We start from the raw sequence: 14,625 nt of genomic DNA, 5'->3' as shown, positions 1-14,625 counted from the left end.
AAATAGGGTGGCTTGGTCAGTTCCGCGATGAAGTCAGCAAATGCTTGTCCCTTTATTGCCTTCCTTGGTTCATATGAGATATCAAACGCGTGAAGCTCAATTGCCCAATTGAGCATTCTTCCTGACGCTTCAAGGTTGGTGAAAGGTCGCTTAAGCGGTTGATCTGTGTATACCACCAATCGATGGGCCAAGAAATATGGACGAAGCTTCTTACTAGCCAAGAACAGAGCAAAACCAAATTTTTCGACCGTTGGATATTTGAGTTCAGCATTTTGCAACATGAGACTGACAAAGTACACAGGTAGTTGCGTTCCCTCCCTCTCTGTAAGCAAGACGGCGCTTAGCGCGTATTCTGAGATGGCAAGATACAGATACAAAACTTCCCCCAAGAGAGGGCTGGCCAGCCGTGGCAAGGTGTGCAGATGTTCTTTTAGACGGAGGAAGGCAACCTCAGCTTGCGTCGTCCACTCAAACTGGGTCCCCTTTTTTATGGTACTGAAAAAGTAGTGACACTTGTCTCCAGCTCTAGATAAGAATCGTCCCAAGGCGGCGAGACACCCAGTGAGGCGTTGCACGTCTTTAACCGTCCTTGGCGACGTCATATCAATGACCGCTTGCACTTTGTCCGGATTTGCTTCAATGCCCCTTTTTTCAATCAGGAAGCCAAGGAACTTGCCAGAAGATACCCCAAATATGCACTTCTTGGGATTGAGTCTCATCTGGTATGTCCTGACGGTTTCAAAGGTTTCTCTCAAGTCGTCAAGGTGATCCTTCTTCTGCTTGCTTTTTACAATCATGTCGTCAATATAGGCTTCTAAATTCCTCCCCAGCTGCTTTACAAAAACTGTGTTTATCAACCGTTGAAAGGTAGCAGGGGCATTTTTTAAACCGAACGGCGTTACTTTGTAGCAGTACAATCCTTGTTCTGTGACGAAAGACGTCTTCTCCTGATCTTTGGGCCATAATGGAATTTGGTGGAATCCGGAGTAGGCGTCCATGAAGCTCATCATGGCATGTCCAGCAGTGGAGTCGACGAGTCGGTCTATCTTCGGCAGTGGGAAGCTGTCTTTAGGGCATGCTTTATTGAGATCAGTGTAATCAACGCACATTCTCCACGTCTTATTGGGCTTGGGTACCAGGACTACGTTGGCTAACCAGTCTGGGTACTGGCATGGGCGTATGAAGTCTGCATCCATTAGTTTCTTGACCTCGGCAGCGGCGGCCAAATTTCTTGCTTCTCCATGATTCCTTTTCTTTTGTCGTACTGGCTTCACAGTACTGTCCACATTCAACTTATGCACGGCCACCGCCGGGTTTATACCGGGCATCTCCTCTATTGTGAAGGCAAATATCTCCTTATATTCTTGGAGTAGTTGCACTAACGCTGGTGACATGGGGTCGTCAGGGTGGACCCCAATGGGGACTGTTCGAGACGGATCCGCTAAGTCCAGAATTACATCATAAAGTGCTCCCACTGGCTCAGGTCGTCTTTCTGCATTGTGCTCTGTCGGAATTTTTCGGGTTTTACGGCGACTCGCTGGAGGTTTAGTTTGTTCCTTTCCCTTCGGAGAAGCTCCCCAGACCGTTGGCTCCAACGTCGACAAGTAACAATCCCTGGCCAACTGTTGATTTCTATAGAGGGATCCAACGCGTCCGTTGCTTCCAACAAATTTTACCAATAGTAAATGAGGGACGATCACAGCTTTTAGGTCGTTGAGTGTTGGACGACCAAGTATGATGTTGAATGTGGTGAGATTTGCCACTATTATAAACCTGATGGCAACTTCTTTGACTACTGGGGGAATTCCAAAAGAAACCGGCAGCAAAATGGAACCGATTGGACGATCACAGCTTTTAGGTCGTTGAGTGTTGGACGACCAAGTATGATGTTGAATGTGGTGAGATTTGCCACTATTATAAACCTGATGGCAACTTCTTTGACTACTGGGGGAATTCCAAAAGAAACCGGCAGCAAAATGGAACCGATTGGACGAACGATGCTCCCCCCGAATCCTACCAAGGGCCCGTAAACTTGCTCTATGTCTCCTGGATTGTGCCTTAATTTCCGCAGGCATTGTAGACTGATTATGTCAGACTAGCTTCCCGTATCCACCAGTACTCTCTTTACCTTAAGATTAGCCACCTTAACCTCAATAACCAGAGGATCATCATCATATGGTGTGGTCGCCCTTCTATAGTCGTCTTCGGAAATTTCTACAGAGGGTAGGTTCCTCTGTGCTGGGCGAAGATGAGGTGGGCCTTTTTGTCGTCCCTCCTTACATGGTTCTCCTGCCGCTATTCCTCCAGATATTACCATAATTCTTTCATTTGTGTACTTAGAGGTGGGGCTCGCTCCTTCATGTGCGTCCTCTAGATGGACGTACTGGTGAAGGTGTCCTTCAGCCACGCGATCAGTTAATATCTTCCTCAACATCCGGCAACTTTGAGTGTCATGCCCTTCGTCGTTGTGAAAAGCACAGAAAGGTACTTGTGGGCAGGAGGTGGACGATCGTCGGGGAGACGGTTCTATTCCCAGACTTGGTCCTTCCGCAAGGAGGATCTCGTCAAGGGCCGTATTGAACTTAAAGGGACCTCTAGAGGACGTCCTCCTTCGCCCCCTTTTTTCTTCGGAGCTACAGCCATTCTTCCTTCGGGCGACGCTCTCATGCTGTCTTACAGGAGCCCCTAGAGAGTAACGGTCCGCGTTTTTCTTCTGCAAGATTCGTCTCGTCCTTCTTCCTGGACGAACCTCCTTGACATGCCGACTAGCTTCCTCCAGGTTGCGCCTCCTCATAGACGAGTCAGAATCTTCTGACCGAAACTCTACCATCCTACCATTATCATGCTTAGGATTGACCCCGTGAGGACCATCCAGCAAGGGTCGAACAGGAATGACGGCCGCAGGCTGGCTAGCTGCCGCGTCACATTGAGTGTTGGACCCGTGCTTAAACACTCCTTTTCTGGCTGGGAGTTCTGATTTACCCTTGGTTTTTCCACAGTCAGTTGGAAGTTCAGCCATGACACTGTACCTCCCCACAGACGGCGCCAAATGTTGTGGGAACTTTTACAGTGCTGATGTGGCACGCGCTCCTCGGAGGTATCAAGTATGACTTGGCACAAACTTCTGGCAACCTGCAAAACAAGAATATTCCCGTAGGAATATTCCCTCCGATGCTTAAGTAAGTATAAGCTAGAGAGATAAGTGATTTGTGGAGAGAAGGCAGAGCAAAGACAAGTTTGTTGTGGTTGGGCAAGAATTGAATGCCCTTTTACCTTGGGATCTGAGCTATTTATAGTGCTAGGGTTCCTTGGGGACTGCACCCTCAACCCTAACTATGGGACACGTGCCCCTTGGGGATTTAGGACACGTGGCCTTTGTCCTGCAATGATGGTCCTCCCATATTTGGACCGGCTTTTAAAGATAATGGGCTTTGCCCAATGGGGCTCTGTCTTTATTCTGGTGGAATAGCAGGACTTTGGGCCTTCTTTCTAGGCCTGGGCCCATCTGATCAGTGTGAGTTCGTAGGCTGCCTCTTTGGGCTTTGTGGGAGATTTGTTCAAGCCCACATCAAAAACGACCTAAATAATTAATACTTCAATGACCTCCTCTAATCTGTTAATTAAAACATAGTCTTATATACAAGATACACATGCTTAATAGTATGCACATGTGCTAAAACATCTAAAAAGTAAACATAATCATATGTAACAAAATCTATTTAGGAATTAATGTACATAGTAATAACAATTTAATTAAAATAAACATAAAAGATTGTATTTTTTCCCTTGTTTATTTTTTGCGGTTTTTGCTTCGAGGTGCTTGATTAACCATATAAAATTAGGATGTGATTAAGAGTAAGACTAATTTTAATTTCGTAATAAAAAAATACGAGATTGAAGGAGTGGATTCCAATTTTTTTTACTGTTGCCTTACTTATTTTCCTGTTTGCTAGAGGAATTCAATTAAATTCCTGTCGACTTTTGGCTGTGACATACATTGAATTTTTTTTTTTTGTTTGCAATATGACATTAAATAATCAGTTTTTAGAATTATTACAATCAAAAAATTTAATTAATTTAACTAAATTGTGAACTTAAAAATGGTATTATAGTCTATTACATAAGGAGACACCAAAAAATATTTACTAAAATGTCCCCGGAGTTCTTTTTTAGAATACAGATTAGAAAAGAGTATAAATTGTACTCGTATAGTAGTGATATTATTTTAGAACACTCGACCTCATAGGCCTGGCCCTAGGGGGTAGGCGAGGGGTGCGGCCGCCTAGGTTCCGAGTTGGAAAGGGGACCAAAATAATAGTTTGTCCAGTAAATTAGTACTGTGTTATTTTCTTGGCTCATTGGTAACGTAGAAAATAGGTGCTAACGCTTTGATATCTACCACAGGTCTAGTGTTCGACTCCTCTCACTGTCTTTATTATTTTGTTTAATCGTATCATTGTTTTTCTTGTTGACTTCTATCTTCCTTTATTCGTTCAACTCTTTATTCTTTTTTTTGTTTTAACTTTGTCAATATTTTATTTTTGTGTTTTTTAGCTTGTATTGTAATTTTTTTATTTACATTAATTTTTTAGCAACTAATTTTCTCATTTATAATACTTTGTGCATATAGTGTCTCAATTATTTAAACCTTTTATTTGTATTAGTGTTGTCCTTTAATCCTTTATAAGATAATTAAGTTTTACGTTGAGTTTATGTACGTAATATTTGACATTTAGTACTCAGTTCTAATTGATGTAACTATGTGTGGGCGAAAAAATGCTTATTTAATGTCTATGGGTCTATAATTTTAAAATAGATATCAAATTTTAATGATGAAAAAATTAACTGATAGTTTTATATGCTCAAAATGAACCATTATTTTAAAATAAAAAAAAATATGTAAATCTCTTTATGCATATTAATTATCTTGTAATTAAGTAAATATTTATTTTATTGAAATATTTCAATAAATCGACTAAAGGAGGATTTTGAAATTCTAGGATCCTGCAAAGGAGATATAAGAATTTTTTATTGATTTGAATTCAACAACATAATGTATTTAACAACAAAAAAATTATAATATTATTTCAGTTAAAAACGTATCATTTCAGAAGGGGTCATGATCCCTTATTTCGCCTAGAACCCTCAAAATATCAGGACCAGGGCTCATAAGTCACTAGTCTTGTAAGAAATGTTTAATTCAAAGAGACAACAAGTAACTTGTCCAACTAATCTTTTTATCCATGCATTTTGCACTCCAATACTCCACTCAATATATATCACCAACCCATAAATTAAGTTAAACAATTACCATTTGCCAACTCACACCATACATATGTGCTCCTAATTTCTTTCTCCTTGGGACTCCTCAAATTTCAATTCCCACCAAAACTTCTTTCTTGCCTCATTGACTATACATTTACTCCACTTCTTCATTTTAAATTCTAGAAAAATTACTAGTAAGTCGTATCCATTAACAACCGGTACAGAGTAATTTATAAAATTATATGTGTTTTATTCATCTAATTTTCACTTATTTAAACTTTATCAATCCAATTTTCACTAATCCAATCTTTATAACTCCAATTTCCACTTATCCAAACTGTAGTTAAGTTGTAAAATGGGCTCGATTTTGTATGAACTACTAAACTGAGTGGAAAAAAGTCAAATAAATCAATGGGGGAACAAATTCTTTTTTAAAAATTATTAAAAATAAAAAAATGAAGTCACAGCATTAGGAACTTTTGGGACCCTTAAAACAGGCAAAGTGCGAAGAGAACATGAAAAGATACTCCCGAAGATTAAAGAGAAAAGAAGCCTCATTTCACACCCAAAAAAAGCTCTTCAATTGTCTTCTTCTTTCCTTTATTGACACATAGATGATGTACACACTCATTTTGATTATCGATTGAGATTCCTTATGCTACTTTTACTGTTCTAAATCAGCATTTCTTTTCATTTTTGTCTCTTACAATTGGTAACCTATGTAAGTCGAACTCGAATAATCCTGGTTCGGTAACATAGAACACGACCTCAATTTATATACCTGGGCTTTGAAATTGTGCTAACTGCGAGTAAATTAGAAATTAATAACGCATAATCTACATAACTTCATTTCATTACATATAAATTCTATCTATATACTACACTAATTCAACAAATTCAGCACAAATATGTACTCCATTAACCAGAGAGGTAGAGAGAGAGAAGGGGCAAATTTTTAAGCTAAAAACCTAACCCCCAAAAAAATTTAAAAAAAAGAAAGAGAAATGCTAAGGTAAGAAAGTGACATTATGATTGTGATTGTGATTGTGATTATTATCGGTAGAAGTCGGAGCTCCAGCGGAATTTTCCGGCAATCCACCACCGCATTTCTGGCATCGAACAGCGAGGATCTGACGGCAGGAAGGACAAGAAGAGTGAGATCCAAGCCACGTGTCAATACAGGAGACGTGGAATCCGTGGCCACACTGAGGAAGGATACGGATCTCTTCGCCGGCGGCGAAGTCCGACAAGCAGATAGCACAATCGTCGGAGAGTTTACCGGCGTGTTGGTCGGCGGAATAAGGTACCTTAGGGAGCGCCTTAAGGACCTTCTTTTTTAAACCTTTGTTCGCCGGAGCTGAAGCACCGCCACTAGCGAAGCGGCGGAGCCAGGCGCATCTTGCGACGGCGACGAGGCCGAGAACACATATTAATGCGCAGAGGAGGGCGGCGAGGATGACAACGAAGTCGGAGTCAACGGTTTCGGTTTCGTCTGTTCCCGGCGGCGAAGAAGTGGATAAGGATGAAGTGTTGAGGCTTCTGAGGAATCTCATTTTTAGGTGTAAGAGAGAGAGAGAGAGAGAGAGAGAGAGAAAAGAATGGGGGGTTTTGGTTTTGGATGAGGAAAGAGGTCAGAGGAAGGAAAGAATATGGAGTAAGTTTGGGAGGTGTGTTTATATAATAATAATCCTACCGTCAAAATTCGTAACAAAAAACAAAATAAACGTAAAAATATTAAAAATAATAAAATGTAGGTGTGTATGCAACATGGATGTACAACTCCGTAGTAACTCTACTGTATTTTACTCTATCCAATCGTGGATAATTTTGAGTAATCGAGATGGTTATGGCTGGGAGGCCCAGACCGAGGCCCAGCTCGATACAAGCACGTCGCACGAAGTCCTGGCTCATATTCGGGCAGTATATTTTTGGAAAAAACACGACAAGATACTACGTGATCTGACGTGACAAAATAAAATTGTGAAATTAGGCATAGGTACGAAGACTCGATCTGACACGAGGACACATGTGCTTGTGATGTACCCGAACCGCCCTTTTGAAATTTTCGGCACGACCCGACCTGACTCGTTCTGATATGATATGCTTGACCTTCGGACCCAAGGTACATGGGCCGTGAACGAAGCACGACCGGACCTGACCCACAACCATATTTAGTCAGGTCTACTATGTCCGACTCTTTGTATTTGTCCCATTTTTTTAGTTTACTCCGTATTTTTTAAGGGTTGCGATTAAAGATGGCATTAAGATTAGTTGGTCTGAGGCACGATATAACCTAGCACGAAAAACATACGACATGGCACGGATACGTGATACAACTCTTATGAGTATAAAACCATTGTATATGTTAACAATATGAGTAGTAGATGATTTTCGTGTCTCGTCTAGTGTTCCAACTCAACAAATTTAGGTTAAATCCGGTGGCGGAGTCACGTGAAAAAAAAAATTAGCCTAAGAGCTAGGAGACCTGTTATAACCTAAAACTGGTATCTTAAGTGATACTAAAACAAACCCAACCCCGCACATAAAACACTGGATAAATGGATATAACTATGTGATAACCCAGAGACCATTCCTTTGAAACAGCCGGTCTCTTAAAGTCTTGAGTAACGACGTACCCCATTTTAAATCTGTTGAAGAAAGCCTTCCCAAATAACACATATGTGGGTGTCCCACATTGAAAAAAGATGAGAGAGTTAATCGCTTAATAAGGCTAAGGGGCTACTCCCCTTATTGTCATATGGTTTTAAGGTGGAACCTTCTTTGGACTTGTTAAGTGGACTCTCTCTCTCGATGACGGGCGCGACCCAGGCCCGTATTCAACATGGTATCAGAGCCGGACCCACGACTTGGGCCTTGGACCGTTAATATTCTGGGCCAAATTAAAATGGCACGTGTGAGGGGGAGTGTCGAGAAACGCACTCTAACCCACGAAACATCACATGTGACCGAAGTAAAAAGTGGACCTCACACGTGAGGGGGAGTGTTGAAGAAAGTCTTCCCAAATAACACATGTGAGTGTCCCACATTGAGAAGAGATGAGAGAGTTAATCGCTTAATAAGGCTAAGGGGCTACTCCCCTTATTGCCATATGATTTTAAGGTGGAACCTCCTTTGGACTTGTTAAGTGGACTCTCTCTCTTGATGACGGGCGCGGCCCAGGCCCTTATTCAACATGGTATCAGAGCCGGGACCACGACTTGGGCCTTGGACCGTTAATATTCTGGGCCAAATTAAAATGGCACGTGTGAAGGGGAGTGTCGAGAAACGCACTTTAGCCCACGAAACATCACATGTGACCGAAGTAAAAAGTGGACCTCACACGTGAGGGGGAGTGTTGAAGAAAGCCTTCCCAAATAATACATGTGAGTGTCCCACATTGAGAAGAGATGAGAGAGTTAATCGCTTAATAAGACTAAGGGGCTACTCCCCTTATTGCCATATGATTTTAAGGTGGAACCTCCTTTGGACTTGTTAAGTGGACTCTCTCTCTTGATGACGGACGCGGCCCAGGCCCGTATTTAACAAAATCTAAGAGACCAGTTATTTTAATACATGGTTTCTTAAATTGAATCATTCATTTCACCATTCCTATGAAACTCGTAGAAAACAATTGTAATAATTTTGTCGGTATTTATTTGATTGTAATATGAATATTTATACTTTTGTGATGATATATTTTTTAGTATGTATAGTGTGTTGTGGACAATGATGACACATCACCCAAAAATCATGGATACACCACTGCCGACAACCTGAAAAAGTCTCTGGCTCCACCACGGATTGAATCCAATAAATACAAATAAATTATTCATGTTTTAACTCATGCACACCGTCTAGCACCTTAAAAATGTCATTTGTAGTATGATGAATTTTATTTTTAAAAAAATGAGGTTTATTTACTGAGAATATGGGAATGATTTTTTCACTAATCTGAATAAAAAAGTTTGTTTTCAATGAGAAATCATCTACTCCCTCCGTATTTATTTAAGGGATACACTTACCTTTTCCGGCCATATTCATTTAAGAGATACACTTGCCATTTTTAGTAACTTATCAACACCACCATCTAATTAAATAATCTATCTAATATATCCTATGTCCCGCCATCCTATTAAACAAATAATTTCATAACTACACCCCACCTCCCACCCCCTAACATGACATAGTCCCCACTTATTTTACCTATTAAAATATCTACACAACATCACTTGTTTTATTACTTTATTTCATTCAATTGTTCTTCTTAATACCCGTGTCCGGCCAAGTGTATTCCTTAAATAAATACGGAGGGAGTATTACTCATTGAAACACCCCCCCATCACCAGGGAAGTGATAAATCCAAGGAAGAATTTCACTTCTTCCAAGGAAATCAACTATGAAAAAATGTGGATTTCCTTGGCAGAAGTAAAATTTTCCTTGGATTTATCATTTCCCCCATCACCACCTTAATCAACAAGTGACTAATTTTATGGAGTTGAGATAATAGATGGGACACGGATTTGGGACAGAGGATCCGAACACAAGATTTGTAGGGTTGGAAACATTGGGTAATTAGTTTTTTCACAAGTCTTTTTCCCATCTCGCCCTAACATATTAAGAGTATAATAAGTAATGGGGCTTATTATTTACCGCCCCATATTACTCAAAACCGCCCTAATATTTTACCCATATACCCCCTTTATTTACCCCCTCATTTTAGCATTTAGCATTTACCATTATCCTTTACCTTTTTCCTTTTTACCGTCCACCCTAAACATAATGTGAAATAATTTTTATATGGCCGAGACTACCGGTGGAACATCAAATTCACAAGAGGACTTTTTTTCGGAAAAAAATATTCAGAAACTTATGCATTTCTAGTTTGTACCATGGTACAGACTTATGAAGTTTAAGCCTGTACCAGGGTACAGACTTATGAGTTTTGAGCTCCGACCATGGTATAGACTTATGTAGTTTAAGCTCGTACCATGGAAGGAGCTTAAACTTCATAAGTGTATACCATGGTCGGAGCTCAAAACTCATAAGTCTATACTATTTAATGTTTTGATTTGTTGTTGAATTTGATGTAATTTGTTTCGGAGAAAAGATTAAGAGAGTTATGCATCTTAAGCTTGTACCATGGTACAGACTTATGAATTTTAAGCTCGTACCATGGCAGGAGCTTAAAATGCATAAGTCTATGCCATGGTGTGAGCTTAAAATGCATAAGTCTATGCCATGGTGTGAGCTTAAAATGCATAAGTCTCTACCATGGTATAAACTTAAAATGCATAAGTTTGTGGAATCAAAATTAAATTAGTATTTTTTTAATTTATTGATTAATGTACTTATTGACAAATAAAATTGCTTGGTTTAAATAATTTTTTTTATGGGTGTATGGTGGTGGTTTGGATGAAGATACTTTCTCTCTTCAAAATAGATGGGGTAATTAATTTGGGAGAAAAGTTACATTATATAAGGATATTAAAGTAAAATAGTGGGGCGGTTTTGAGTAATGTGGGGCGGCTTTTAGCGCTCCACTAAATAATTCAACCTAATATTATAGTAACTACTTTATAATTTTATCTACTTCCACCGTCTCCTAATATTTATATTTGATTTTTGGGATCTTTAAAACACCACTTAAAATGTAATATTTTATTTTATTAAGTAAGAAAAATATACTCTGCTATCTGCTAAGCGACACTTATCACAAGTTGTCCACACCGGCTACGCACATCTACGCTGATTATCCCACATTCTAATGTGTACGTCCTAGTGATGTGTATAAACTAATCGCTTTATGATTAAAATTTAGGTAAAGCGGGTCTAAATATCTTGATTAAAGAGGTGATTAAAGATAGTAAAGTCATAATCGGTAATAAGATTCGGGTGAAAAGGATAAGATGCTGTTACGTTTATGTACTTCTTTATCGGTAATAAAGAAGTTAAAGTTTTTTTTTTAAAATTTCTTTTTTGATATTTCCCTTTTTTAGGGGCGGCTTTAAGTTAGGAGGAAGGGGGAGTTGCCCATAAATATCTACAAATCTACATGCAGAGTGATGCAGCACACTGGTTTTTTTGTTTTTTTTATTGTTTTAATTGGTTTCGCATATATAGTCTACGTGTGAGTTGAGACTAAAGCTGGTTGTAGTCTGTGGGTGGGCAGGGATACCCAAAGCTTGACATGACACGAAAAAACCCCGGCCCAACGACGGCACAAAGTCGCAAATTCTGAGCTGCGTTATTTTGGAAAAAAAACACGACAAAGAACGGGGTTGCCCAGTCCAACACGAGAAACATGCTAAATTTAGTAAAGTTAAGCTTAGGAACGACAACCCGACCCGTCTTGACACGAGGGCACATGGGCCTGAGCCCCCATTTTGAAACTTTCAACCCGTCCCTGACCTATTACAAATGAATTTGGCGTAGATCGAACCGATTGAACCCAACCCGATCTACAACCATCTTTAGTCGAGACTAGTTATCCAACGACATTAAAATTAAGGAAGATGACCAATTTATAAGAATAACATACTACTCCTCTTTCTAGTAATTGGTTTTATGATAATGCCCCGTTGAACTAGTATGTAATTAGACTCTTTTCAAATCTAGATTTTTTTAAAATTTTTATTTGAGCCAATAAAATTTATCACATTATTGGAGTGAGCTACTGACAATACTCCAAAGAGTATCAGGCTTCGGATAGCATATATAGCATCATTCATGCTCCAAGCTAGTTGACTTCATGATGATGTTAGTAGCCATAATTTTAATTTATTTTTGATGGATTATGTTTAACAACCACCTTAAATATCCATGCTGCCCTCATCGCTTAGCAATTGTAATACATGATTACTAATATTTTATAACTCCTTGATTAAAAGGGTTGAATTTTCTATCTATATTTTTCTACTAAAATACATTAAGATTAATACATGTTGTTTTTTGGTGTAACTTTCTCACGCTAAGAACCGTTTTTCTAAAACGTACCTCTAGTTTGTTTATTTTTTTATTTTTATTTTCCATCCTTTTTATTAACTGTTTATGTAGGTAAATAACAACATTTGTTTATAAATTAAATCATGACAATAATAGCTACCACGTAATAATAAATTTTTTAAAATAACTTTAAGTAAATCATTAGTCAAATCAGTATAATAATAAAGAGAAAATACGGAGTAATCAATATTTTGGTTAAGTTAACGTTTTATGCACACGAATATTTTGGTCAAATTATTATATTCAACATTTTTCGTATAAGATATGTAATACTACGTACGCAGTAAGACAAAATTTGCATATTCGATGATTACGCCCAAAATCTATTACACATGATACTAAAATAGACAACAGGAGTGACACATGTCATTTCCTGATGCAAAATTTTCCCTCCAATTTTTTTTCCAAATAAAAGGATAAATTTATTTTTTACCACCTAAAAAAATAATGATAAAACTTGTTTTTTACCACCTGAAAAATGGAATAATAGATGAAAATGTTACGTGGAGGGCGGAGGGCCACAATAACGGAAATATTTCTGATATGTTCTCTTCTTCCACGATTTCATGTATTTAACTTTTTTCTCTTCACCCGCTTCCTTATTTTCCATGAATTCACATAATTTTTCACTATCATTAATTCAAAAAATTGACAAAATTTAATGGAAGTAAAGAGAGAAGGGTGAAAGAGTTAAAAAAAACACACAAGGAGTGTAAAAAATTGGAGAGAAATTGAATTAGGTAGCCACACATAAATGTTTCATCTACTTTTTCGTTTTCAGGTGGTAAAAAATAGGTTTTAATTTTTTTTAGGTGGTAAAATACAAGTTTTAGTTTTTTAGGTGGTAAAAAATAAATTTTAATTTTTGTACGTGGTAAAATACAATTTATCCTAAAAGAAATCTATTTTTTCCCTATTCCTTTTTATTAACCGTTTATATAAGGAAAACATATTTGTTAATAGATTATGGAAATAACATATGCCATATAATAATAATTTGCTAAAATTGATTTTGATAATATTTTTATTTCAAATCATTATATTAATAGTTGAAAATGCATTTACTCAATGTTTTGGTCAAATTAACATATCTAGCATATAAACTATTCATACCTATTAGGACGAAAATTAAACACTTTATATTAGATGATTAAATGAATATATTTAAGATTTATTAATTATGCAGGAACTTTAAGGAGAGAAATATTTAAGTCAAACGGATTATAAGAAGTTGGTCAAATAATTTTAGAATTACCGTGCATGCACGAGACCTAATCTAGTGTATTAATTACGCAATAGTTTTAAGGGGGGGGGGAAATATTTCTATCAAATAATTTATTAAAAAAAATGGTCACATAATAATTTAAGAATATCCGTGCATATAAGAGATCTAATCTAGTATTTCGTATAATTATGAACCTCACAAGATCATATTGAAATGCAATAAAATGACAACATGTTTATTTATTTATAATTTAATTTCATAAAAAGATGATTGTTTTATACTATAAAAAGTGATTAAGAAATAGGATAGTGCCGCCACAAATAATAAAAGTGGAAAAGGTTGAAAAAGATAGTAGAGTGGGATATTTATCTATCAAAAATAGAGTGAGATTTGGAGAAAATCAAGTTGGGATTTGCAAGAAAAAAAAAGAGAAACAATCACATAAATTGGGGCAAAAAATGATAGTGTCCCCTCCAACACCTAAAGTCAATCACACTCTCCTTATTCTACTCCTCTTCTTCCTCTGGTCTAGCCTCCCCTTCCCTCCTTCACGGATCTCCCAACACTCTCTTTTACTGTTTCGTTTTATAAAACCAACCCCACCATACTTTTATAAGCCCTTCTCGGCCAACTTGGCCCGTGAATTTTACCTTTATCTAAAATAAGTGAAATTAAGGCGAAGAAAGCTTATTTTGTATTCAGTAATAGTATCTTCTTCCTCTTCCCCCTTCTTTCCTTCAAGGATCTCCCAACCCTTTCACTAAGGCCTTGTTTAGTTTATTTAATTTATGGACATTATTACTTATTTTAAATCAGATCAGAAATAATAAATTCATATTAGATCAAACCAGAAAAAGTTTAGATAAAAAAAACGAACTTAACACAGCCTTATTGTTTCGTTTTATGCCACCACACCTATCTAAACCCTCATCGATCAACTAGACCTGTGAATTAGACATTTTCTTAAAGTAAGTGAAAATAAGTTGAATAAATATTTACTTTGTAATATGTAAAAGTCTGGTGAGTTCTTAATCACGTAGGCTTCTACTCTTTCATATATTTTTTCTAATTAAATTTTTTTGAGAAAGAGAACACATACACAAAGAAAGACATAAACTAAAAAGAAAAAAAAA

General features: G+C 37.6%; 1 protein-coding gene across 1 annotated transcript; it reads right to left on the bottom strand.

Moving 5' to 3' along the window:
• Window positions 1-6,090: 6,090 nt before the first annotated feature.
• Window positions 6,091-6,918, bottom strand: LOC110805160 (RING-H2 finger protein ATL8-like). Its single transcript, XM_022010766.2, has one exon. The coding sequence runs from the start codon at window positions 6,816-6,818 to the stop codon at window positions 6,273-6,275; it is 546 nt and encodes a 181-aa protein (XP_021866458.1). The 5' UTR covers window positions 6,819-6,918; the 3' UTR covers window positions 6,091-6,272.
• Window positions 6,919-14,625: the final 7,707 nt, after the last annotated feature.

The sequence above is a fragment of the Spinacia oleracea genome, chromosome 5 (genome assembly GCF_020520425.1).
Source record: "Spinacia oleracea cultivar Varoflay chromosome 5, BTI_SOV_V1, whole genome shotgun sequence".
Classification (NCBI taxonomy): domain Eukaryota; kingdom Viridiplantae; phylum Streptophyta; class Magnoliopsida; order Caryophyllales; family Amaranthaceae; genus Spinacia; species Spinacia oleracea.
Note: the sequence above shows the minus strand (reverse complement) of the source record. Positions and strands in the feature narration are given on the sequence as shown.